This window comes from Lasioglossum baleicum, chromosome 19, assembly GCF_051020765.1.
Source record: "Lasioglossum baleicum chromosome 19, iyLasBale1, whole genome shotgun sequence".
Classification (NCBI taxonomy): Eukaryota; Metazoa; Arthropoda; class Insecta; order Hymenoptera; family Halictidae; genus Lasioglossum; species Lasioglossum baleicum.
This window is the reverse complement of record NC_134947.1, coordinates 6,022,880-6,050,426: the sequence shown is the minus strand read 5'-3', so window position 1 is coordinate 6,050,426 and position 27,547 is coordinate 6,022,880. Positions and strand designations below refer to the sequence as shown.

The 27,547-nt window shown below is 39.9% G+C and overlaps 1 protein-coding gene and 2 long non-coding RNA genes across 4 annotated transcripts; 2 read left to right on the top strand and 1 right to left on the bottom strand.

The window, feature by feature from the left end:
• Window positions 1-5,505: 5,505 nt before the first annotated feature.
• On the bottom strand, window positions 5,506-8,576 carry LOC143218483 (uncharacterized). The gene is made up of 3 exons (XR_013011083.1): window positions 8,448-8,576; window positions 6,489-6,582; window positions 5,506-6,347 (listed from the first exon to the last, which is right to left on the bottom strand). It is a non-coding gene; the product is annotated as an uncharacterized LOC143218483 (long non-coding RNA).
• A 320-nt stretch (window positions 8,577-8,896) lies between these two features.
• LOC143218489 (uncharacterized) lies at window positions 8,897-11,704 on the top strand. Its single transcript, XR_013011086.1, has 5 exons — window positions 8,897-9,039; window positions 9,437-9,527; window positions 10,681-10,773; window positions 10,915-11,016; window positions 11,212-11,704. It is a non-coding gene; the product is annotated as an uncharacterized LOC143218489 (long non-coding RNA).
• Window positions 11,705-16,454: 4,750 nt separating this feature from the next.
• LOC143218532 (uncharacterized) lies at window positions 16,455-27,464 on the top strand. 2 transcript variants are annotated; one of them, XM_076443760.1, is made up of 3 exons: window positions 16,455-17,110; window positions 22,821-24,978; window positions 26,171-27,464. In XM_076443760.1, the coding sequence occupies exons 1-3, from the start codon at window positions 17,108-17,110 to the stop codon at window positions 26,470-26,472; spliced, it is 2,463 nt and encodes an 820-aa protein (XP_076299875.1). In that variant the 5' UTR covers window positions 16,455-17,107; the 3' UTR covers window positions 26,473-27,464. The 2 variants fall into 2 exon arrangements, with proteins under 2 accessions (XP_076299875.1, XP_076299876.1); XM_076443761.1 differs by having other exon boundaries at window positions 16,456-17,024.
• The last annotated feature ends 83 nt before the right edge of the window (window positions 27,465-27,547 follow it).

Sequence of the window (27,547 nt, the reverse complement as noted above, 5' to 3'; positions counted from 1 at the left end):
AAAACTAAATTCGTCTATTGTTCTATGAAATAGAAAATCCTACGTAATCCCTAAAATATTTTTGGTATCGAAAATCATGGTTTTTTCCATTTGTTTCCGTATTTAATGGTAATTTTAAAGAATGCTCCAAATAAAAGTTGTAGGTCTCATCTTAATACACATTTTATGCCCTATTGATTTTTGTCATAAAGACAATAGTTTTTGAGGAAAACGATATTAAATGTTCAAAACTCCATATAACTCATCCAACACAAATCAAAAACATAATATAATAAATAATAGTACAATAATATAATAAATAATAATATAATAAATAATAATGACCCCGTGTGTGTGTATTCTATTCTGCATGGATATTTTTCATATCGTATAAGTGAATATTTTTCTCAGAAAGTATTATCTTTATGACAGAAATTAATAGGACGTAAAATGTGTATTTTGACGAGACCTACAACTTTTATTTGGAGTATTTTTCAAAATTACCATTATTTACGGAAATAAATGGAAAAAACTATTACTTCAACTTTGTCCATCAGACATTTAACGTATCTTTAAAAACAACAACGATATTTGAGGTGGCAACGTTAGGTGACTCACCCTGTACATTTATGTAATTCCTAAAAGTATGCAACCAGCTATGCCCTCACACAACGAACCAATTGGTTGCCCACGTGTAGGAGTTATGACTCGCACACATTATTTTTCTTTTCGTTTCGCAATTCTATTTTCTTGCTGCATCGTTGATTAAAAAGAAGAATTATAGCCAAATATTTTCATTAATTAATTCAACCTTGTTCCCCTTCGTCCATTAACTTTTTTTACTGCACTGAATATTCTCATTAGCCATTATTTAATCATCCTTTATCCCCTTCGTCCATTACCTTTGTTTGCTACATTTAATATTCTCATTAGCCCTTGTATAATTATTTCGACCTTTCACCCTCGTCCATTAACTTTTTTTTTACTATAAAACTTTTTTCTTTCACTCATCAATTGAATCTTTTTTTACTCTATTGATTATTATTGAAAGGGAAGACAATGAGGATGGTTAAATATTTTCATTGAATGTAATTAATGTAATCTCACTTTTATAGTTCGACAATAATTATACGTTTAATCTAACGAGTTCGTTCGTAAGGTAAACGGTCACGATCTTAAATGATCCGGATCGTTCGAACGATAAATCTTGAAGCTCCGTCGGAACTTTTCATTTTTTTTAATCGACGTAATATTAGTTACCCGCTCCGAATATAATTATCGTATGTGTAACTGAGTAATCAACGATACGCGAAGAATCCGATTTATTTAACTTTCCTTCCTTCTATGCGCTAATGCAAAAGTAATGAGACTTTCTATTTCTACCGTATGAACCGTTACACCAGGTAAAATATAGTTCGTAAGCACCGAGGATTTTTTCATTTACTATATTTAGAGAGCAGATTTCTATGCACGCGTTTAAATGCTTATAGCAAAGCATCACGAAACAGAGGCAACAGAGAATTTTGTTTCCTGGGTCGGTAACCTCGACAATATTAAACAAAATATGAAAAATGTATAAGAGTGCATAAATTCTCTCGTGAAAATAAAAGCGTCGTAATTAGACAATTATGCATTTATGTGAAAAAATGAGAAAGGTGTCGTTGAAGAACATTAAAATTGCTATATTACATTATTTTCAACCTAATAAAAAAGAAAGAAAATAAATTTCTACATCACTGCAGTTTCCTGTAATTCAAAGTAGAACGTTTGCGTTAACTTTATTTTACCGGACTCAAAATTAGTACCTTTCTCCTACGAGTTATGATGTATTTGGTATGTAATCCAGTAGATTTGTAACCGGCGCGGATGCAGATCGAAGTTTCGATCCTCTAGGAACAATAGTTGAAGAGATATGGTCGCTTAAAGTTGAGCATTTTTGAAAGGTAAGGGCGCCGCCAAGAAACTGAAAATATGCTCAACTTTAAGCGACCATAACTCCTCTACTATTGATCCTAGAGGTTCGTAATAAATCATAATTCGTAGGAGAAAGGCAGAAATTTTGAGTCCGGTAAAGTAAAGAGAGCAGCCTTCGTTTTCTTTCTGAATATATTTAACAGGTTGAAAATAATAATATAACAGTATTTTCAAAACCTTCTAACGTTTTTTCCGTTTCGAATTACGCCTACTCATTTTCGCCATAAGTGCATAAAATCTGCTGTCTAATAATCACATTTATTACGAAAAAGCTGTGGCGACCAGGCCGAATTACAGTGTTTCCATAACCACGAGAAGCGCACGCTTGTTGCACAGAGAAGGAGCCGTTTTCATCATTGTCGAGGTTAACGAATCGCTTCAACAATCAGACGTATCTATGGCCCAGGCGGTGGGGGGGTTTAAATTGGGTGGAGAAGAGATCATGATGCAGTTACCCGCTAATTAGACCGATAAGAGCACACCGTTGCCCGGCTTAATTACGGTTTCAGTTTTGACGACATTTGCGGCGAATCCTGGTTACGCAAGGTACATTTACCGCCGGGACGTTCAAGCTCTCTCTCCCTTTTTCCTAATGACACAGATGATCATCGAATTATCCTCCGCGAGACTCTCGAGACCCAGTCATCGTTCTAGCCTCGATGGATATGCCACAACGGAACGTGCCGGTTTGTAATCCGCTAATCGACCGTTTCACAGGCCTGTCCGATTCGGTGTGCGCGTTGTTCCGCCATTGCTGAACAGAGCCGTGCATGCTCGCCTGATTATTATTTTACCATTGACAAATCGGTTACTGTGTTTTATCGTGAGATTGATACAGAGATTTCTACAAGAACGTCATGACTCGCCGAGAAATATTCATGTATTTCATAAATCGTTTCCAGTTGTAGTCCTACAACTTCGTCTAGCCCAGGGTTGGGGGCATTGAATGAGTCCGGTAAAGTAAAGTTTACCCCCAAAATGAATGTCTACTTCACTCCAGTTTGTTGTAATTCAGGTAGACATTTTTTATTTTGCATAAAGATCCGCTGCCCGGAAATTATTTATTGCTGTAGACTGTAATTTTGAAGCTATTACAGAAGCAGAATTAGAGGATTCTGCAGTGTGTAGCCTATTATTGTTTCACGGTTCGAGTTCATTTAATTTCTTCTTCCCTTTCTCTTCAAGGTTTCCTGGGTTCAAAGCAGCCTCGTTTACGATCACCTCGTTTCGAGTTGAAGGACTGGGGTGAATGTGTTCCAGCGAGTAGCTAGTTAAACAACGCGCCGATTCATCAACCACGGATGATTGTTTCACGAGAAGAATCTTCAGGCTCGATCTTTATGTATACAGACAGTTGTTGAACATGATTAATTGAGGTCTCAGTTCTGTTAGGATTTGTTTGAAAGCGGTCAATCACTGGTACACACTCAGCCTACTCCGTTGGCGGGTTTATTAGACCGACAAACTCGTCGTCCACCGATATCGGGACTTTTACTTTCAATGCAGAACGATTGAAAACGAGCGCATCGCTGGCTGACGCAACGATCATCAATAAACATTTCCTCGTGCATTCCGGACGATCGTGTCGTTCCACGGGAACGGTACCGTTTTCTGCGTGAAAGCAACCGCGAGAGGAGAGGCTGTCGTAAATCGTAGCGATACGCCGGTCGGGAGCCGGCGAAAGGATGAGCTACGCAGCATCCAGTTACGTGAGAAGCGCCTACACTCCCGTAAACGTTCGCCGAACCACGGAGGATTGCGACCGATTCAAAGGAGATCTCGGCCGATCATTTCTATTCGCTTTTAATTACTCGGATATACAGTTAGGAGCAAAACTGATCACACACACGCTTTAAATCAGAATAACTTATTTGTGAATGGACCAAACGACTTCAATTTCTCTGTAAGGCTGGAAGAATTAGTTTGGCAAATGACGTCCAAAAAATATGTTGAAAAAATGCATTTGGTAGATTTGTACCCGGCACGGATGCAGATCGAATTTCGATCCTGTAGGATCAATAGTTGAGGAGTTATGGTCGCTTAAAGTTAAGCATATTCCCAGTTTCTTGGCAGCGCTCTTACCTGTCAAAAATGCTCAACTTTAGGCGACCATATCTCTTCAACTATTGATCCTAGAGGATCGAAACTTCGATCTGCATCCGCGCCGGGAACAAATCTACTGGATTACATACCAAATACATCAAAATATCTGCCTTTCTCCTACGAATTATGATGCATTTGGTATGTAATCCAGTAGATTTGCACCCGGAGAACCTGCAAATCGAATTTCGACCCTCTAGGATCAATAGTTGAGGAGATATGGTCGCTTAAAGTTGAGCATATTCACAGTTTGTAGTGACGTCCTTACCTGTCAAAAACGCTCAACTTTAAGCGACCATATCTCTTCAACCATTGATCCTAGAGAATCGAAACTTCGATCTGCATCCGCGCCGGGTACAAATCTGCTGGATTACAGACCAAATACATCATAATTCGTAGGAAAAAGGCACAAACTTTGAGTCCTATAAAGTGAAGTTTACCCGAATAAAATTATGTTCGAGTCATATAAAGTTCCATGCAATTCGAGTAACTGTACCTTTAAAATAAATACCACAATACAGAAAATATAATTTAGAAATTGCCTAATTAAAACAATAAATGTTTACACTGTTAGAATATTGATTTAAACGACGCCTGGAATGATCCAGCGTGATCTAATTGTGAGACATTTGTAGGCTTGTGGGTCTTAGTTGAGAAATTTGGAGAAGTTTCGAAATGATCTGAATAGATTATGCGAAACGAAGGAGACAACGCTAGATATAGGTCAAGATCTGAAACACAATGAATAAACAATTAGAAAGAACCACTGTGCAGCCATTATTGAATTCTCATTGAGAAAGGTCGGTGACTAGTCTCTCTCTCGCGATGGCAACACGACCTCCACGTTGGAACGAGGCCAAAACGAAAATCGATGTTCCCTGACGATGGGAGAAAGTTGTTTTTGTCATTTCGATGTTCCAGATCACAATGGCTCCGCAACAGATTCCTCGCCGATTACTAAATAAACCATACCTCGTTCAGGCTAACACGGAATTTTACCCCACGTTTTTCGTTTTAAATCTGACAAATATTTTCATAGCTATTCAAAATTCACAATCACTTTTCAGGACTGTCTGTACCGGGTTAGGCATCTGTATGGGGCTAGGAAAAATTATTTTATACTTTCTAGTCTGTTTTAAAAACGAAGTATTTTTAAAAAATTCATTTTTACTTAAATAATTTTGGTATAGAAGTGCATATTATTATTCGCGACGTTAATTTAATAAATACAATGTGAAAAACTCCCGTGCACTTTCGTTTCTTCTTCGCGATAGCAGCCATTTGAATTTATGGAGGGGAGCCAAGCCGAATCATTCTCTCGCAATCGACAAATAATAACTAATAAACATCTCGAACTAAACGCGAGTAGTGCATTATTTGTAGTGATGCTAGTTTATATATAGAAAATATAGAAAACGATATAGAAAACTCCCGTCGCACTTTTATTTCTTTATACGGAATTCTACGGAGGAAGCAATGGCTGCGAGTAATCAGGGGCAGTCGCACCGGCTGCGGGTAATCAGGGGCAGCCGCACCGGCTGCGAGTGCTCAGGGGCAGTCGTATCAGGGTGCAGTGCGGCATTTCTTTTATCGCAACTCTAACCGGGCAGCCGTTTCGACTGCGACCACTTATTCAGTGGTCCGCTGCAGCTGGAGCATGGGCGCCTGAAATGTCGAAAGAATCGAACGCAAACGCGATTCTTCTGCTGCGCAACACTAATTCAATGAACAGAGAATCCTTTACATTGTAATCAAAACAAAATTCTTATTTTAAATTATTTAAACATTTCTTAAATTAAACTCTTATAAAATTGCTATGTCTTAAATATTGTTTCAAGCAGCAATCAAAATGAAATCGCGACTATTTCATTCGCAACGCTAAATTTAATCAATCAATATCGAAATGTATGAAAATCGCGAATATTTCCGCAACCCTAACTTCGATCTCTGTTCACAATCGACTAATGCAACACGCGTGGTTTTTTCGCAAAGCTATTTGAATCGCGGACGTGCCCATCTCCGCTGATCGTTGGGGCGGCGAGGCCAGCCCATGCGTACAACTAACTACTTCTACTACTACTTCTACAGACGAGTACAGTGACAAGGTACAAATAAATGAAATGACTTCGCCTGGCGTTTTCCACGGTCACTGTACCCGTCAAAATCTACTACGAATCAAATCTAGTAATAGAGATGGCAGTTGTTTGTGGACTCACGAACTCTCGATCTCGATCTCGGCTATCGTTGTCGTCTTTGGTCGTAGACATCCTCGGAGTATTCCAACCCTTGGGGCTCTGTAACACACAGAACAAATTCATTTAATTTCAATCGACCGAAAGTGAATTAATAATTCGTAATTATTAATTTTTTATTATTAATTTAATAAGATAATGTTCAATAACAAAGTTTAATTGGAAATTTATAATGGTACTCACCGTACTCTCCTGCTTGAAGAAAGAACAATTCGTTGCATCTCGATCTCGACTATCGATACCGTCGTTGGATCGATGGATTCCCTCCCCTCACTCTCTGTGACAGGAAGAATAAATTCGATTTATTTAATAGGAATATATTAGCAAATCATATTACGAAATAAATAATTCAAGTTGATACTAAAATCCAAATTAATTTGAATGAAAATTAAATGAACTCGATTTCTATCGCACGACACTAATTTAAATACAATTAATCGTCACAACACAAAAGTAAATTAGCGCGAGAAGGCAGCACGACTCGACAATAAATTTAAATTAATGAAAAATAAATATCTCGCTTGAACACAGAATTGATTTTAATAACTATGTATGAAAGTAAATGATCTTGATTTCTATGGAATGATGCAACACGGAAACGATACGCACCATGTAACGGTCCCTGGTTTGCGTCGTATACTTTGTGCTTCTCGATAACCACCGACGCGGTGGGCAAGGTCAGAGGGAAGCTCCGAGACAACCAAACGTACGTGCGTTCACTTTGACTTTCACGAATATTATGAATTCGCGGTTGGACCCCTGCGACCGATTTTCACCGAAAATTTACGATTTCCCCCGAATTGGGATCGGCACGACCGAAGACACATTACATACCGTCAACTAAACCATGAAATATAAACTCTATACCTATGTGCAATAAAAAAAAAAGGTTCAGGTACCTGAATGCTATCGAGTTTAATGAGGGGTATCATAATAACAAACAATCAATGGACTGCAGATGTTCATGCATTTTCCTATTTTTGTCGACGAATTGTAGGAAATTTATTTATTTTCTTTTTGTGGAAATTTTTATGTATTTTCTAAAAATCTCATCTATATGATTTTAATAGGAACAGCCTTTGTAGATCCAAAACAAATGAAAATTGTATAAAATTCTAACTAATTTTATATTCCAACCTTTTTTTGAGTAAAGATCCGCAATCTCTAATAAAATCAATACTATTTTCCATTTAAGAAAAATGTTGGGGGATCCCGTGGCCCCCCGAATCTTGATTTCTATGGAATGATGCAACACGGAAACGATACGCACCATGTAAAGGTCTCTACTTCGCATCATCTTCTTTCAGCGTCTCGATAACAAACAAAGCGGTTGACAAGGTCAGAGAGGGAGGCTCTGAGATAACAAAACGTACGTTCGTCGTTCACTTTGATTTTCACGAATATTATGAATTCGCGGTCGGACCCCTGCGACCGATTGTGACCGAAAATTTACGATTTCCCCCGAATTGGGATCGGCACGACCGACTCACTTTGATTATCGTGTATACTGTATGGCGTATACACATTATGAAGACCACCGAAGACGCACTATTTACATACGATCAGTGTTTCGATATGGTGCATCTTTTCTCGCGCATGCGCGGCCAAAACAGACAGTAGCAGAGCCCTGAGGCAGTTATATTGCCGGGAATGTACCGAAACAATTTGTTCCAAAGAAAAAGACGTCAGGCCGTGTCCAACGAGTTACAAAATATACACAAATCCACATGTTAAACATTAATTTTTCAGAGTCAAATCATAATAATTTTTTAAATTGTATGGGGTGCTCAAAGTACCCCATTTTATCGAGAATCTTTTACTGAGGCTGAAATTGCCGCGCATGCGCGAGAAAAGATGCACCATATCGGAACACTGCATACAATACAATGGCAAATTTGATTTAATTCAATCGATCAATCGTCAAACAATATATCGGAATCAATAGAAAATGGATCAATCAATGGAAAATAAATCGTTCAAGTTGAATGTAAAATCTAAATTGAATAACGGTGATTTCTATTGGAGGATGAGACACAAGCGACAAATTCTATTAGATTCAATAATCGATCAACCGTCAAACGATAAATCCGAATTCATAGGAAATAAGGTTATTGTGTACCTCCGAAAACCAGAAATTGTTACCTCATTCTGATGTAATCCTGTAGATTTTGGCGAGAAAATATCAAAACCCAAGCTTCAATCCAGAGGAGATGAGTGGTTCGAAAATTTATGCGTTTAAACTTGAGCGATTCTAACCGTCGTTGACAGTTGACAGGTGAATGTACCGCCATGTTGGTATGTGCTCAGCTTCGCGCGTCGTCTAACGAGCAAAGCCGCTAGATGGCAGCACAAGTAAATTGAAACTTATTTATTATCGCGCCAAAATTTACTGAATTAAATAAAAAGAAAATTCGGCAAGCAAAGTCGGCCTATTGACAGTTGGCCACGCCGGGCTTATTTGATTCTCTAAATTTTGGCGCGGAAATGCTAAAAATTCAAGTTTTAAAGTTTACTTGTGCTGCCATCTAGCCGCTCAGCTCGTCGGACGACGCGGGAAGCTGAGTACATACCAACATGGCGGTGCATTCACCTGTCAACTGTCAACGACGATTAGAATCGCTCAAGTTTAAACTGTTTAAATAAGCATACATTTTGGAACCACTGATCTCCTAGGATTGAAACTTGAACTTTTGACATTTTCACGCAAAAATCTACAGGATTACATAAGAAAGAGGTAACAACTTCTGGTTCTGGCGGTATACGATAACCTTATTTTCTATTAATTCGAATTTATCGTTTGACGGTTGATCGATTGAATTGAATCGAACTTGTAATTTGTGTCTCATCCTCCAATAGAAATCAAGTTTATTTAATTTTGATTTTGCATTCTACTTGAACGATTTATTTTCCATTTTCTATTGATTCGGATTTATTGTTTGACGATTGATCAATTGAATTAAATCGAATTTGTCATTTTAATTGTATTATGCAATAGGAGTCGGGCTTATTTAATTTCTGTTCAAATTAATTTTGATTTTACATTCAACGTGAACGATTCATTTTCTATTAATTCGTATTTATTGTTTCACGGTTGATCGAATTAAATTGAATGAATTTTTTTTCTGTTACAGAGCCTAAGGGAAAAGCATCCATCCAACCATTCCCAATATCGATAGCCTAGATCGAAAGACAACGTATCGTGCTTGAAGGTGTGGAGCGGATGTAAGTACCAACATTATTATTAATCATTTTTCATATTGAACGTTCTGTTTTTAAATTATTAATTTACCGTGGATTCAAATTAAAAATTAAAAATTAGTTTGTCACAAATTAAAATAGTAGGATATGGTTATGTCCCCTCTCTCTGTGTAATAAAAACGATTCTCTGATCAATACTTTAGTACGTATTAAATTTTTTTGGGGTTATCTTTCGGGGGGCCACGGGATCCCCCAACATTTTTCTTAAATGGAAAATAGTATTGATTTTATTAGAGATTGCGGATCTTTACTCAAAAAAAGGTTGGAATATAAAATTGGTTAGAATTTTATACAATTTTCATTTGTTTTGGATCTACAAAGGCTGTTCCTATTAAAATCATATAGATGAGATTTTTAGAAAATACATAAAAATTTCCACAAAAAGAAAATAAATAAATTTCCTACAATTCGTCGACAAAAATAGGAAAATGCATGAACATCTGCAGTCCATTGATTGTTTGTTATTATGATACCCCTCATTAAACTCAATAGCATTCAGGTACCTGAACCTTTTTTTTTTATTGCACATAGGTATAGAGTTTATATTTCATGGTTTAGTTGACGGTATGTAATGTGTCTTCGGTCGTGCCGATCCCAATTCGGGGGAAATCGTAAATTTTCGGTGACAATCGGTCGCAGGGGTCCAACCGCGAATTCATAATATTCGTGAAAGTCAAAGTGAACGCACGTACGTTTGGTTGTCTCGGAGCTTCCCTCTGACCTTGCCCACCGCGTCGGTGGTTATCGAGAAGCACAAAGTATACGACGCAAAGCAGAGACCGTTACATGGTGCGTATCGTTTCCGTGTTGCATCATTCCATAGAAATCAAGATCATTTACTTTCATAGTTATTAAAATCAATTCTGTGTTCAAGCGAGATATTTATTTTTCATTAATTTAAATTTATTGTCGAGTCGTGCTGCCTTCTCGCGCTAATTTACTTTTGTGTTGTGACGATTAATTGTATTTAAATTAGTGTCGTGCGATGGAAATCGAGTTTATTTAATTTTCATTCAAATTAATTTGGATTTTAGTATCAACTTGAATTATTTATTTCGTAATATGATTTGCTAATATATTCCTATTAAATAAATCGAATTTATTCTTTCTGTCACAGAGAGTGGGGGAGAGAATCCATCGATCCAACGACGGTATCGATAGTCGAGATCGAGACGCAACGAATTGTTCTTTCTTCAAGCAGGAGAGGACGGTGAGTACCATTATAAATTTCCAATTAAACTTTGTTATTGAACATTATCTTCTTAAATTAATAATAAAAAATTAATAATTACGAATTGTTAATTCACTTTCGGCCGATTGAAATTAAATGAATTTGTTCTGTGTGTTACAGAGCCCCAAGGGTTGGAATACTCCGAGGATGTCTACGACCAAAGACGACAACGATAGCCGAGATCGAGGGCAACGTGTCGTGCTTTCTTCAAGGGGGAGAGATGTAAGTATCGAAATATCTTAATAATTAATCTTTATTATTCAACATTTTCTTTTCAAAGCATTAATAACAAATTGTACCACCTACACTTTTTATTTCGAAAATCATTTAAATAGTATTTTAATTAAAATCTTTTCATATCCCAATGGAATTTTACGAATCGATTTGAATATCTTTTGTTTTATTTTTTGATTTTAGGACTCTAACGCAGCTTCTCATCCCTCCAACAAGTAGTGAGTCAATAAACAATAGTTTTTTTATTATTCTATTTTTCTTGCGTAGTATATTTTGACGAGTCAGTGACCGCGGAAAACGCCAGGCGTTTTCCACGGGTAGTACATGATCTGTTTCTTAGCTAGGTAGGGTCTTTTTGTGCGTCGCGTTTTTTTTTTCTATAAATATAAATAATTTCAATAATATATTGAATCTCCAATTTGCGGAAAGATAAAAATCTTCCGTAATTTGGAACACACTCACTAATCACTTTTAATCGTCAAGATAATTGTTTGTATTTTAAAATTACTTTAAATTGCTCGAAAACAGTTTATATCACGTACAAAAAGACGAATCGCGACGGATAGATTCTTTAGACGAAGCAAATTAACCTATACATATTACTTCCACTAGTACTTTACATTTAGTAAACTATTTTTTCCACTATTTCGAAATTTTGCTTCGTCTAAAGGGTCGTCCGAGGGTTTTTAAATATTTTCATAAAGATATTAAAATTCATTAAACAATCATTAAAGAATTTAAAGAGTTCATTTCACTAAAGAATTTAAAGAATTCATTTTATTAAAGAATTTAAAGAATTGAAAGAATTTATTCCATAATTAAATATGTGATTTCTAAGTTCATATTAAATGTTGAATTGAAAATAGAACCATTATACAAGAATACAAGAATATTAGCTCGTACAAAATTTAACGGATTCTTTTAGTTAGGATTTTCAGGATATTTTAAGATTCCCTGTTCGTTGTGCTCGAATCCTCTCGCGTGCCCAGGCGCTACTCGGGAGGGTGAGAGCAACGGGCACATGGAATATTGTTCTAATCACATGTGTGGCGACTGACAATGGTTAGTGTATCGTGCACGACGCATTTTCCACTTGTGTGTGTGTGTTGATAGGCAGTGGAATTGCGTTGCTTTTTTAAACTAGATTCAGTAGCACATATTCCTGTTGATCTGTGACATGCAACATGGATCTTTGTGGAATATATGTAGTAGTTTTCTCAATTCATTAAAAACAACATGTAACATTCAAAATTACACGTAATTTAATTCTGTGTCAATTCAGTTGTTATTTTGATTTATTGATTTATTTCGCAATGACCACTGCCATTGTCAGTCGATTTCAGGAAAACTGGTATGTACATTAGAGTGTGCTTGTGATTTGAACGTTAGGGTGTCGGAGGCGTCCCGGGACGTTCTCTCTAGGTGTTAGGCTGTTGCACCCTGGCGTCTGTGTGGAGATCGTGTTGTGAATGTGTTGGAGAGCTTGTCTCTTTTGCCATTTTTTAAATATAGGGCAGGTAGGGTAGGTAGCTTACCTTCTTGTTGTGACTGTTCGTTCTAAGTAGGTAGGGGCTGGGGCTGGCTACCGTTTTCTCTTTCGGGTAGGCCGCGATTCGCGCGGTAGTCAGTCACCGGAAGAGCTGGAAGTTTCGTCTCGAAGCTAAATCGAACGAGGCATGACGTTCGAATTGATGCTTCGTGCTCGATTCTTCCTGCTCGTGTAGCTTTCGCGGACGCGGACGCGAACGCGCGCGGATTAGGGTCTCGAAACGTTGCGCACCTGCTCGATCGCACCAGCGGAACGATCGGCTTCTCTCGAAACTTGTGATCCGTTTCGGAAGTCGTCGATCGTTTCCCCTGCGAGCACGTTTAGGGTTTCAGTTGTTTGGCGGACCGCCGAAGAAAAAGAAGAGGCTATATGCCGAAGTGGCCCCGACAAACTGTCGCTCAAGAGGGCAACTACAATGGCCTCGCATCTTCGGATGCGAAGTCATTTCATTTATTTCTACCTTGTCACTATACTCGTCTGTAGAAGTAGTAGTAGTAGAAGTAGTTAGTTGTACGCATGGGCAGGCCTCGCCGCCCCAACGATCATCGGAGATGGGCACGTCCGCGATTGAAATAGCGTTGCGAAAAAAAAACACGGGTATTGCATTAGTCTATTGTGAACAGAGATCGAAGTTAGTGTCGCGGAAATATTCGCGATTTTCATACATTTCAATGTAGATTCTTTAATTTTAGCGTTGCGAATGAAATAGTCGCGATTCTAATTACATTTCACTTTTATTTTTGCTTGAAGAAATATTTAAGATATAATATAACAATTTTATAGAAGTTTAATTCTCTCTGTTCGTTGAATTAGCGTTGCGCAGCAAAAGGATCGCGTTTGTATTCGAGTCATTCGACATTTCAGGCGCCCATGCTCCAGCTGCAACGGACCACTGAAGAAGTGGTCGCAGTCGAAACGGCTGCCGGGTGTGGTGTAGGCATCCGCGATTTCGATTAGAGTTGCGAGAGAATAATAACGGGTTGTGAATTAGCGTAGTATTTGTGGAAATCGGTATTGAAGTAGAGAATGTCTGGGGCGAGATTAGTGGAGGTCCGCACCTACTCTTCAAGTAGGGGTGGCCTCGCAGCACATGACCGCGTGGCACCATCTCTGGCTAATAAAGTCAGCGTTACTAGGCTTCGGCCTATACTCAAAGCGGCCAGCTCGTGGAGTGTATACTCGCCAGTTGGAATAACGTTTTGAGCGTAGGGGCGCATCTGTCCTGGCGTTACGACGTCCAGGCAGGTGGATGGTGTCATTGCGTTTGAATCCGGGGTTGATTCTATGGGCTTGGAAACCCAGTCGCTAGCTATCTCACCTCGTCTCTACTTCATTTCGATTCGACTAGGATTTGCTTAATTACCGTTTTTGGCAATGGCAAAGAGGAATAGTGGAGGAACCAGTCCTCTCTCCACTAGTAGACTTTGCCATTTATAATGCATGCCGCGAATGAATTAATAGGACGAATTAGCGAATTAGCGTTGCGAGAATTTGTTGTCGCGATTGCTTTAGTGTCGCGAAAAGTACCAACGCGTTGTTTTAATACGGGATTAAAGTACACGCATATTGGAAAACGCACCTCTCTAGAAGATCAGATTTAATTACAAGAGTCGCGATCTCGTATTAGAGTAGCGAGTAGAGGACTGACATTGCAGGCCCAGTCGCGCTCGGAGCATGAAACATTTTTCAGAGACATTTTATGGATATCCAAATGTGTATATTATTTGGATATTAATTTAGTTTTTTTGATACCGTACAAATGTGGAGCATACGCCCACCGGACCACTACGTAGAGTAGGGACCACTACGTAGAGTAGAAACGTATTGGTACGGTCCGAGGCCAAGTTGCCGTAAGCAGTTGGCGCAAAATCACGGTGCACGTCGCCACGTTCAACTCCCCGCGGTGTGCCGTAACACACGACTCGTTTGCCGTTCCAGCAATGGAACAAGTGTTTCCGCTGTCGTTCGACAATGCCGTACGCAAAAAGAAGACGTATTAAGTTACGTCACCTGTGGCGGTATGCACGACAATGCCATGGTGAGCATCGTATTAGCATCTAATGCGGTGCAAGCCATGGTGTTGGGCGTGACTTACGATGGCGGAAATCACTGTAGTTTACCTGAACGTAGCGACGTGTGCCTTTAGCCATTTGCCGGTGTGTGAGCGTTAAATGCAGGGAACGTACCACTGCGTTTCACCAGCATGTTTATTTTTTGGACTAACCCCCCCACAACGTAGTGGTTCGATCGCGTTAGTAGACATACATACCGTGTATGTACAACGTATCGAACGCCTCGTCGGCCCGCAAGGTAAAAGACGGGGTATCTTTACGTTTCGTGCAGTAGCTTTGTCGACGGAATTTAGTTTTCATCGCGCCCTGCAAAAACTCGTTTCTGCAATGTCCGAATCTATTATAATACTCGAAGTCGCGAAGTATAGTCTCGCGTGTACGATCAGAGTTCACAGAACTGAATCGAATTGTTTATTGTGTGAAAGTTTTCTAATATGCAAATACTAGAAAATCCCGCCTTTTAGAGTTGCGATAAATAAAATGCCACGCTGCACCCTCATATGACTGTTTCAGATTACTCCCAGCCGGTGTGGCTGCCCCTACATACTCGTAGCCACTGCTTTTCCCTTAGATTTGCGTAGAAAGAAATTAAAGTGCACGGGAGATTTTTTATACCGAATTTAATAAAATAGTGTTGCGACAAATGATGCACCGTTCGCGTTTTCAATAAGATATTTATTTTTTATTATTTGTAGATTAGCGTTGCGAAAGAATGATTCGGCTTGACCTCTCCCCCCTATAAATTTAAATGGCTACTCGCGTTTCCATTTAGGGTTGCGTAAAAAGAAACGAGAGTGCACGGGAGTTTTCCGTTTTTTATCAAATAAATTAGCGTCGCGGTAGAGAATGCACTGCTTGCGTTGTTTTGAGATGTTCATTGCACACTTTGTAGAGTAGCGTTGCGCAAAAATGGTCCACTCTCGCGGGTTTGTTTGAAGGATACATCGAGTGGACAATTGTATGTCAAAGGTGTTATTCTTTTTTTATTTCTTTTGTGTGCTAATTCAAAATTAAGTTTGTTCCAGATCATTTGTTTATTAAAACAGCGCGAAGAGGAAACAGTGGAAACTTCAACATAGTTTAACTCTAGGGTATATTTATAAATGTATTCATAGTTCAATAAATATTAATTTTATAAATCGTTAATCGAATAATTGATTAATGATTAACTACTACTGAAATTTCGAAATGAAATACGTAATCAGAACTGTATGAATATTGAAAAAAATGTAAATTGAGTTTAGGTGTATTGTCATTTGGTCTATAATATAATACAAACTCTGTTTACGTGCTTTTATGTTTGAAGGAAAGCTACGACCATGTTTTTGTTGAAATATATTATTATTTCTCTCAATTCTCCATCCGCGCTCTCTGCTCCCTCTCTCTCTGTCTCTCTCTCCCTCCTTATTATAATTTATGGATAGACCGTGAGGGGATTTATTTCAACAATTGATTAAATCATCCGATTTTTCGATGATTCCTTTTTTTTAATCAACGATTGACGATTAACTTCATCAATCGATTGAATCAATCGCCGATTTTTCGACGATTTCTTTTTTTAATCGTATACATTAATCAATCAATCATGATTAAAATTTTAATCGATTAATGCCCAACTCTGCTGGTCGGTGGTGATACCATTAGCAACCATTGGTAACTCTATCGACTGAGATTGTACCTGCCCATGATCAAACAGCTGCGATCACTCGGCCGGCAAGTAGGACTTCGCTTTGAAACTTGAAAAATATATTATCCTCATTAGATTTGCATTTTAAACATTGTTGAAATTAAAGTCATGTAAGAATGTAGCTGTGAAAAGTGGATGTGTGTGTTGCATGCGAGTGATATAAACGAATGAATATATAAAGAAGAAGTTATCGCGATAATGAGCAGATCGTTCGAGTTCATCAAATTGTAAACTATTGGTAAAATCGTTTCTTTACCCTCACAGTCACGCATTCGGCGATTTTTCGATATTCTAGATCTTTTCAATAAGTCTGTACTGTATTTTCTGTATTTCACTTTTACTGTATCTTAGATAATACAATTAATTATTAATGCAGCACACAATACACGCATCCTGAACTCGGGGCACGCGCAGAGGATCGGAAACGTCCTCGAAACCGGGGAGCAACCATATCCGGCGCGTGTTGTAGGTACTTTCTTTCTCCTTGAACTTGAGAAATGGCCTAGGCTTTCCATTTCGTATCGACGCGACGAAGAAAGCGGGTGCATCGCTCGTGCATCGGCCGGACGGTGTTGAAGGCGCCCAAAACCAGGGATCAGAGAAAGGGCACCATCGGCCTCGTGCACCTGAAGAAGTGGACAGATGAACCGAGTCGCGTGCACGAGGACAGTCGAGGCGAAATAAGCGGGTAAGATAGAGAGAGAGTTCGAAAGTAGGCCTTAGTCCGTTCAGTCAGTAGTCAACTGCGTCCCCAGACGATTGGTTGTCGTAATGGTAAGTTCTCCGGTGTCATCGTTCCGGATACTTCGTCGTTCGATCCGATGCCGAAACTATTTTTCGAATGTTCGATCCCTCGTTTCGTCCAGCCAAAAAATTCAACGGTGTTCGGTCACGTGCGTCCTCGCATTCTCGTGTCGGAAAAGTGAATTTGTTCGCGAACGAATAGGCATGCTGCTCACCCTCGCTACTAAAAAGCTGCACTTACAGTGTTCGTAATTACGCCGATTCGGAAAAAAATGGTTGCAATTGGTCCTGTGATGTTCCTACTTGGTGGTGAATCTGTGTTCTTGTAGAGAATGTAAATATAGAGGTTATAATCTTTCGTACGTGGTTCATGTAGTCGTTCATTTTTGGAATTGTGTTCTTTAATGTCTGATGGATAGGTAAGTCCTTCAAAATAGTCAACCGATGTCGCATCAATTTGTAATTGTTGTTACGTTATTCACTTAATGGTGAAATCGTGTGCTAGTAGATAATGTACATTTAGAGATTATAATCTTTTGTATATGGTTCATGTGGTTATTCATTTTTGGAATTGTGTTCTTTAATGGATGGATACGTAAGTCCTTGAATAGTCAACCGATGTCGTATCAATTTGTAATTGTTCTTGTGTTATTCGCTTAATTTCACATTGCTGCAATATATATATACAGGGTGGCCCACATAACTCTGAACAGCTCAATATCTCGAAAACTATGCCATCGATTTTAAAGTTCTTAGTCTTAAATTGCATGGAACTGAAGGGCCTTTCTGACTACATAAACGTGAAGTGGCCTCCCTTCCCCTTTAATGGGGGAGGGGAGGTACCTTTGTAATTTTAAATGGAACCCCCTATAAAATGTTACATATTTAGATTCTACGGGAAAAAACAAGTCAATTTTGTCTGAAACATTTTTTTGTCAGATACTTCCATGATGAGATATAACAGTTTGAAGTTTCGAGTTGTAGGTACTTGAAACGCTCGGAAATAGCGTTATGGAATTATACGCGCTTGAGTCCTTTGCTTATTCGTGAAAAAATAAAATGTACTTTAAATTAAATGTTCAAAATGTCCACCACGGGCTTGTAAACATAAAAAAAGCGCGTATATTTCCATAACGCTATTTCCGAGCGCTTCAAGTACCTACAACTCGAAACTTCAAACTGTTATATCTCATCATGGAAGTATCTGACAAAAAAATGTTTCAGGCAAAATTGACTTGTTTTTTCCTGTAGAATCTAAATATGTAACATTTTATAGGGGGTTCCATTTAAAATTACAAAGGTACCTCCCCTCCCCCGTTAAAGGGGAAGGGAGGCTACTTCACGTTTATATAGTCAGAAAGGCCCTTCAGTTCCATGCAATTTAAGACTAAGAACTTTAAAATCGATGGCATAGTTTTCGAGATATTGGGCTGTTCAGAGTTATGTGGGCCACCCTGTATATATAGATAGCTTTTGTTGGATGTTAAACACAGGATACATATATGATTAAAATGATAGCATTACTTCATTAGAGACATGATCACTGCAGATCTTTATGCAAAATTGAAATCCTGCACATGAGTTGCAAGAAATAATATCCACTCAGCGGTTGCTTCCTTCCTTTAATAATTTTGGTAGTAAGTGCAACAAAAAAAAAACGTCAATTTTGAAGACGGAACACCGTTGAAATTTTTATTGACGTTTGTTCGAGTCTTTTGAACACAATTTTTCTTTTCATCTCTTGATATTTGATTTTTCTTTTCGAGTCTAAAGACATTAACAAAAGCGTCCGCGTCTCGCACTTTCGTAGCCAATAACGAAATAATTTAACATTCGCATATTTTGCTTTCGGCTCGCTCGTGGAAGACGTGAACTTGGAAGTTCAACTCTCACTGAAAGATCGTTTTAAATTAGTGAAACTCTTGTTAGCACGTTCTCGCTGGAAATGTGTGAACCGGGGACTAATTGTTAAAGCACATCGCACAGTGATCCAGGCGGCCGATCTAGCAGTTCATTCGAGTTCATGGGAATTTAAACAATTACATTACTTTCGAAATGTTTAGCAATGTCGATAATATCGATATTAATGAAATCGAATAAAAATTATAATCGGACCAAGTGATTAAAAATTAATATTTTGTGAATGTTTTTCGATCGGAAAAATTATTTAATACTTCTACGAAATTTTCGTTTTGAAATGAAGAACGTTCGTTTGCCTCGAAAATGCATACCTCAAATTTAGAATTACCTAGAAATCTTAATGGAATGATGAAAATTGTCAAAGTTATTTCCCTTCCACATGAAATATCTTTCGAGTTCGAAATATTTCCACATTTTTTAAAATTGGCATATTTTCAGTATACTTTTCCTAGTATTTTCACAGATACTTCAGCGAGTATTGACGAAAACGATTAAATTAGTGTATGATTTACTAAAAAATCGTACAAGCATTTAATAATCAACATTTCAAAAATGAGCATACTTTTTCAGGCAGTTCGGATTATGAGACAACAAAATGTTTAATTCATAATATTGTAGCCGATTTGAAAACGAATCCAATGAGCTACATTGTCATTAAACTTCCAAATACAGGGTGACAAGAAATAACGCAGTTAAACATTTCTTGTTATAAAATTCCTCAATTTGACAGAATTATAATAAGAAATGATTAACTCCGTTATTTCTTGTCAGCCTGTAGTGTTAAAATCTGAATGAGGTTGCGAAGTGGTACATGAATCGGAAAATCGGCCGATCCGTGTGAAAAAGGGTCACGTCGTCGAAGACGAAAGTGACTTTCGTTTTCGAGGATCGTTATCGCGGATCGTTCACCGTGTCCGCCGCTCGCGGACATTAAATGTAACAGCGGAACGATCGGGAACCCATAAACTGCGAATATAAAACCGTGTTCCTGTTTTCTCCCGATAAAATTTCATTCGCGAAGATACACTTGATCATTACCGGCCTCGGGCACCGCGACCGCTTTTCCATTCCCGTTTCAAGCCAGCCGGAAAATGCTAGCAATTTCAAGAAGCTCGAGCATACGTTTTCCTAAAATTGAATAGTAGAAAGTCCTCGCCGACATTCCCGGAAACACGTTACAGAATAAAGATCGGCCACGCATACAGCCGATTTCGTAATTCGTGTTGTAGAATTGGTTACTCAATCTTCCGATCGACATATCCGAATCGATGGGGTTCACATGACAGCAACGAACGCCGTGGAACACTCGTTACAAAATGCCGACGCGCGATTGCTGTAATTTCCTTCTAATCATTATCTCGCGTACGGTAACGGACCCGACGGGAAATCGCAGTTATCGCGGCACGCGATTGTGCTCTGTGGCTTCAGGTGTCGGCGGTTGATGGAAATGCACAATCATTTCAGAAATTCAAATGATACATTCTCGAGTCTAGAGCGCGAGTTTCGAATTAAGTGGACAAATCTTTTGTCAAATCACACACACCTTTGAATCAATCATTCGTGCTAGACTACGGATTTTATTAAATAAAACTGATAAGGAGGGGTCACAGTGGGTGGTGGGGTCGTCGATTTTAATTAATCTCTTTTTTCTGCTGTGAATCTACAGCAAAAATAAACACGATAATTTTCTTATTATTTTCTAAATTGAAACTTGTAATTTTTTCCTTTTTTTATTATTTTATCTTTCTTATGTGTAATCCATTAACATTCATAAAATGTTCGTACTGCAATTACCTACAGAAAATATATAACTACTTGCATTATTGACAACCAATAAATAAATAGCAAGTTTAGCAAGAAAGGAACAAGGAAACAGGACTTTTTAAACTCCTAATAAAAATAAGAAATCGAAAGTAAAGAAACAAAAATTTTGACAGACCATGGAAAACCCATAAAATAAAAAAGAATTGTTAATAGTACGATGGACTTGAACACGTAGCTCAGTTTATGAGTTCAGTACTCCATCACTTTCGCTGCCGTAGCTGTTGCGACACGATTAAGAAATGAAGTATATTAACATATTCTCTGGATATCGTACATGTTAATTGTCTTTATAAGTAATGAGTTTTATATCAAAAACGCTCGGACCATGGGTCTGCTTATTTTAATACGTTTTTATTGGCTTGCTTTCTTGGCTGTCTGTTGGGTACAAATTTTTAAAAATTAATTTGAACTAACTTCCCGATGAGCTAGAGACTTGAAATTTTAAACATAGCTCAGAACTGGATGACAATGCAATATCTAAAAAAAAAATTTTTTAAAAGCCTATGCGTTTAGGAGATATAAACTATTAAATTTAACCGTTACACCTTTCGTTTCAAAAATTCACAATCACAAATTTTCAGGACTATCTGTGCGGGGGTAGGATTCTCTATGGGGCTAGGAAAAGTTATTTTATACTTTCTAGTCCGTTTTAAAAAGGTGGTATTTTTAAAAAATTTATTTTTATTTAGATAATTTTTGTTCTAGATCTATACTAGAAAAAGTTTAACGAAAGTCGACGACACTGTGACCTTGAGTAGATCGAATTGAAAACGGTGAGAGTATCTAAACAATTGAAAGATCCTGTTGTACTGCTTTCGACTTGCGAAATTCGTTTAAATAAAATTTCAAGTCTCTAGCTCATCGGGAAGTTAGTTTAAAATCAATTGCAAAATTTGAACCGAACAGACAGACAGACAGACAAGAAAGCGAGCTAATAAAAACGTCGTGAATTGGGATAAATGTCTACGGTGCTCCTGTATTTTGCAATCGACAAGATTTATTTTGCATAAAAATCTGCAGTCGACTATTTTAAAACCATTGCACACGGTGTGGTATCGAAGTGCACGCGTGTACACAGTGGAAAACACAGCGATTGCTAGAATGTTTGACTACGAAACGGTGGGGCACTGGGTAGAGATCAAGAAGTTGGACTTTCCCGGTCGGTCATTCCAGTCAAGGATAGAGTACAGGATCTGCTTAATGAATATGAAGGAGCCTAGATCGTTTCTAGATTTTTCAAACGCGATAAATACTACGCGTCTTGCATCAAGCCTGTCCTAAATCCGCGTTGGTCCTTGATGGAACTCGATCTTTCATGACGATCAGCTTTTTTCTCGGTTTCCGAGCGACAGCCTGCGACGCAAGCCGGTGAATCAAAATAGCGTTATGAAAGATCGAATGCAATCTGTGATCAGATAGCCTTGGGCTTCGAGAAGCGATTTCATTTTTTCTCTGGAAGACTGATGGGTAGAACCACGCGAGTGACGCAAATTCATGTGAATGTGGGTCAGATTCGTGTGGTCATCGGGGATAAACGCGTGAAAATCGACGCGCAGCTGCTTCTGGGTCGTTGTGGGTCCCGTTAGAGTTTAGACAACGATGGGAAAGATTATGGCAGTGACGTGTTCTCACTTTCACGGAATTTTTAACGGCGCATGGCACAGCGGAGAAACGGAACTCGTAAAACTGAAATTTCCTTTCTTAAAATTTGTCTGAAAAAGTTGGAAAATGCATAAATATCCGCACAATTGAATTATTCTTATAATAATATAAGAATTATTGGTATAATTTACGTGCGATTTACTAAGACGATTAAAAGATGAACTCCATGTTCATTTAATTGCTGTATCTTGCAATTGGATAATGCATATCCACAGTTTATCTATTTTTATTCACAAGAATTGATTAAATTCTGTGGTTGCACAGCAATCGAGTAGAACCAGTTAATAGGTTTGAACTGTCCTGAATCCGAATCAATGATAAATTGTCTGCGCAGCTTGCGGTTTTCTGCCTGCTGCTCGTCCTCGGGCTGGGTCACGGCCAGGACAATGATCTTCCGTCGGGAATGGAGATCGAGAGCTCGATCAACCGTACGATCGAGGAGGTTGAGCGCCAGCTCCGCGAAGACCCGAGACTGCCCAGGCTGACGAGGCACGATATAGTGAGGTTTCTTCAGAACATCACGTCTCAGGATTTGAACAGCTTGAAGGACCAAGAGAAGATCGATAAAGCCAGGCAGCTGTACCAGAGAGCGTTGATGGTGGTCTTGCCCTACAACCCTGCGGAGTCGAACGAGAACTTGAACGACCTGTACACGAAGCCACCGATGGTGCAGATGATTCCGGACTCGCTGAAATCTGGGAACGAAGAAGGTAAAATTGAGGCAAACCGATACACTCCGCCTATCGCGGTCTCTCTGGAGCCGGAAGAGGTCGAGGCTAAAGTAGAACAGAGTCCAAACCCGAATGTGTTGACGGATTCATCAAAACCCAAGATGAAAGTGGAAGAGGACAAAGGCAGAAAGGAGACTATCATCGATCTGACCATTCCTTCCGCAGACGAGAACTTGGTGTCCAGAGAGCCCCAACCCACGAAGAATCCGTACAAAAATCATCGGGAGACGTACTCGGAGGTGCGCACGAAGCTGCCTCTAAAGGAGTCGCTGAAACTGGATTCCGCGCCGGTTAGGTTCACCTTCAACCTTGAGAATCTCCAGAAGAACGCGTTCGAGAAGACGACGACGACGACCAGGCGTCCCGTTTACAGGAATAACGGGAACAAGAACTCTGAGCTGGAGATCGTCTATAGCACCAGCATCACCGAGCTGCCTGCCACCAAGTCGGCGTTCTATGGGGTCACGATCGATCATGGGAAATCCAAGATCAGCCACAACGTTCTGTCCTCGAGCCAGTGGCAGTACAACGCTCCGCCGAGCACTCCCCTGAAGCCAACGATGCCCTCCAAGTTCAACAAGATCCAGTTCCTGCCGACTATCAACTCGGACCCAGAAGATCGACCTGTCGCGTTGCCGACGAAGAAGTCGGAAGCGATAACTGCGGACTCGGAAATGATGGAGGCACTGATTGTGACTACCGAGAGGCCGACGGCTCTTTACGTCACGCCCATGTCGACGGGAACGTCCTCGAAGGTGAAGTACAGCTCGACCTACTCCATCAACTCCGCGGGATTCCGAGCAGCCACGTCTACCACCACAGCGGCGCCCATGAGGCCGGAAGTTATGGACCTGTTGGCCTCCATTGGCCTCAGACCGGACAATTACAGCAACGTGGAGGACGTCTACAAGAAGAACAAGGAGCTGATCGAGAACAAGTCTCAAATTCCTGGCACGAACGGGTTGATACCAGGTCTGGTGTCCGGTCTGTCTTCGACTGGTCCGGATCCTGTGTCGATCCTCGATCAGAACACCTTCAACGGTCCAGGATCGGAGATCAAGAAGGGTGTGGAGAACCTGACGCCCGACGTGCAGCTCTTGTTCCAGAGATTCGGCCTCCAGACCTCTAAGCTCGATCAGTCGACAACGTCCACCGAGAGGACGACCATCAATTTCAACGACTACACGAACTTCAAGCCTCTACCCACGTCCAACGTCAAGGACCAAGACATGAAGGAGTTTCTGGCAAAGTTCGGGCTTGGGACCAGCGACAACAGGAAGCAGAAGTCGATGAAACAGGCGACCGAGCCTCCCTCCGTGGTCGAAGCTGTTCCCAGCAACATGAGGGGCATTCTGGAGAACATGGGGCTGATATCCACGACTGCTAAACCTCCGAGAAACACGCCGGAAGTTGTCGACGACATGGAGTCCACGGCTACGTCCACGTACCACGTGTTCAAGCCTCACGAGGTGAACGTGAGCGATGAGAAGCAGAGGGTCAAGATCAACGAGCTTCTGGACACGGTGAAGATGGTCCAGGAGGGTAAAGCTGACATCCAAAACGTGAAGAAGATAGCCAACGACCTGCTGGTAGCTACGCAAACTTTGAAAGACGGACCGGACCCTTTGAGGCTCGAGGAGATCATCAAAACTTACAACGAGGACACCAGGAACGAGATCAAGAGGCAACAGGAACCGGAAACCACCACTGCTGCGACCACGGAGGCGACCACCACCCCATCCACTACTACTACGACGACTGGTATTAAGAAATTTCTGATATACGTTTTGGGAGGATCAGAGTTGTGGATTAGGAGAATCATTCAGGGGCTAACGAAGTTTCGGGGGTTACTAACGAACGTCTATAACAGATTCATGCGTGGTTCCGGTTGAATGTGTGGTGTCCTTTGGGGTAACAGGTTCACAATTTCTGGAAATTAAGGATTCTGCAGGAAAGTTCGTATCATTCGTCTCATTAGTGGATATAATATTCGAAACGTGTTTATTAAGGTGATTTGAAGAAACTGTGTCCTTTGCGAAAATGTACTCCGTGGCCTTGTTTAGGAGTTATCAATGAAAAACCACGAGCCAATCGGCTCGCGATGAGCTCGACGTTGGCATTGGCCGAGCCGGAATCCATCCGCGCTCTAATTGGTCCGCGTTTTTCGTTAATAAATACTAAACGAAGCCGCGGAGAAGGGTTTCGCACAGGAAAAACTTGCTTCAAATGGTCTCAGGAATCAGCCGTTGGTATACAGTGGATCCCAAAGGAATTTAAACTGTGATAATTGAATGTACTTGCAAAATGATTAACTACTTTCGCTGGAATAACAGTAGACTGGTAAATTGACGAATGATATTTTCATGGTCGTGGAATTTTAGAAATAATTCTCGAGAATGATATGATCTTTCTGGACTCCGGGATTTCGTCAGCGTGGAAGCTGCTAGGACCATACTCGTGCGTCTGTTTTCCCCTGGCAGTCGCGTGACCTTGAGGCAACTGGAATAGGCGAACGCTATCACTCGCATTAACTCGACGTCCTCATTACGTCTTTCTCGTTTTTCTATCGCGCGGAGTTTCACTTTCATAAGAAGGCAGAGTTCACTTTTTCTCTTAAAAGGACAATTGTCGGCGGAAGATTGATATCAACTCGCTTCGAATCACTTTCACCTCTTCTTGCATTCGTGGCTAATTATGTGAACTAGACACTATGCAAGGTTTTTTCCTCAGCTAGTTTCTATCCGTAACTAACAGCCGACCCATTAACGCACTTTGTCCGTGATCACAGTGTACTTCTGACTTTGTTGTATAACAATCCGTACCCGTTCTGGAATGCTTGGGCTCTATTCTTTCAACCTTGTCTCTCAATTCCGGCGTTTCCGTACCCGATCGATGGGGTTTCTCGAGGTCGACAGAGATTGAACAAGAGGTTCGTGATGAAACTTGCCAACAGAATCGGTAGAGGCAACGACAGATTCGGAGAAAGCGGCTAGCGAACAGAAAGACACCGCGTCGACGAAGATGCCCGATGTGTCTTCGTCATCTTCGAACTTGGTGGCGTTGGAGGAGTCTTTCGGAGGGACGACCAGCGCACCGGACACCTCTCTGCCACCCAAACGGAAGAGCGGTCTCTATTTCCTGGTTGACTGGAACACGTTCCTCGAGGTCGGCGAGGACGACAAGGAGAAGGTCAACCTGAGGTTCCAACCTAAAGTTGGGGACCGGACGAGATTCTTACCAGTGACTGTACCTTGAGACTTAACAGTGGGACCTTTGAGAATCGAAACCGAAATACATGATGCGTGTGCCAGAAACTTGCAATCCATTAGTGTTGCGTGCAATCTTAAATGGTAGTTGCATAGTAAAATTTGTAGTAAGATTTTATGCATTTATAGTTACACGCGGTAAATAAATCTCTCCTTGATCTAAGTCAGGGATGGGTATTTTTGTCGCAATTGAGATAGAGCGCCCCCGCCACAGCGCCCACTGTCCCCCGCCAGCATCCTCCGTTACGAAAGAGAGGTTGGTAGGGGAAGCATCGCTGTTCAGATCAAGCAGTTCTTGTCAAATTCGTAATTTTGATATCGCTACAGTGATGGTGAAAAAGATTTACTTTTCCAATTGTTGGTACAAATTAATATAATGGACCAATTATGTATTCCGGTTTCGAATTCATGTCGTAGTAACTCGTAGAACTTGTTTAGCAAAGCGACGGAGATATTACGTTTGTTACGGGGGTACTTTTATTTATCGCACCACGATGTATGTAATTTATTGGGGATTGAACAACGTTGGAGCTACTTCAGCTCGGAACTTGATTCAATGGGAATTGAAGTAGTGATTAATTTAGTTTAAACAATATGTACATATACATAGTACAGAAGCACGGGGTCAGCTATATTAGACGATATATTTTTGTACGATCGATATATAATAATTAGACAGCGGATCTTCATGCAAAATCAAATGTTTATGCATAATTTGCTTCTCTTATGTAAATCATTTTAATTGCTGGAAAATAATGCCCCCATATTTCTATATCTTTCTAATTATTTTATTGTTTCAAGTTTCACCGACTCATTTTTATCATAAACGCATCAAATCCGCTTTCTAATAATAATCCTCCATTTGGAACGACGAAGAAACATTTCAAGTTGGTTCAGAACGCACGACTTGACAGCACGTTAGAAACAATTTATTTTATATTATAACCAGATTATGGTTTTTTTTTTATGCGCTCATAATATTCAGTATAATCATAATAATTCAATCCGGCTGATTAAATCGCAGTAGAAGAAGTAGTGAACATTTCCAAGAAAATAGTTAGCGA

Coding starts and splice junctions, on each gene's coding strand:
- LOC143218532 (XM_076443760.1), top strand. Junction 24,979..26,170: donor CACTACTACTACGACGACTG/GTATTAAGAAAT, acceptor ACTTGCCAACAG/AATCGGTAGAGGCAACGACA.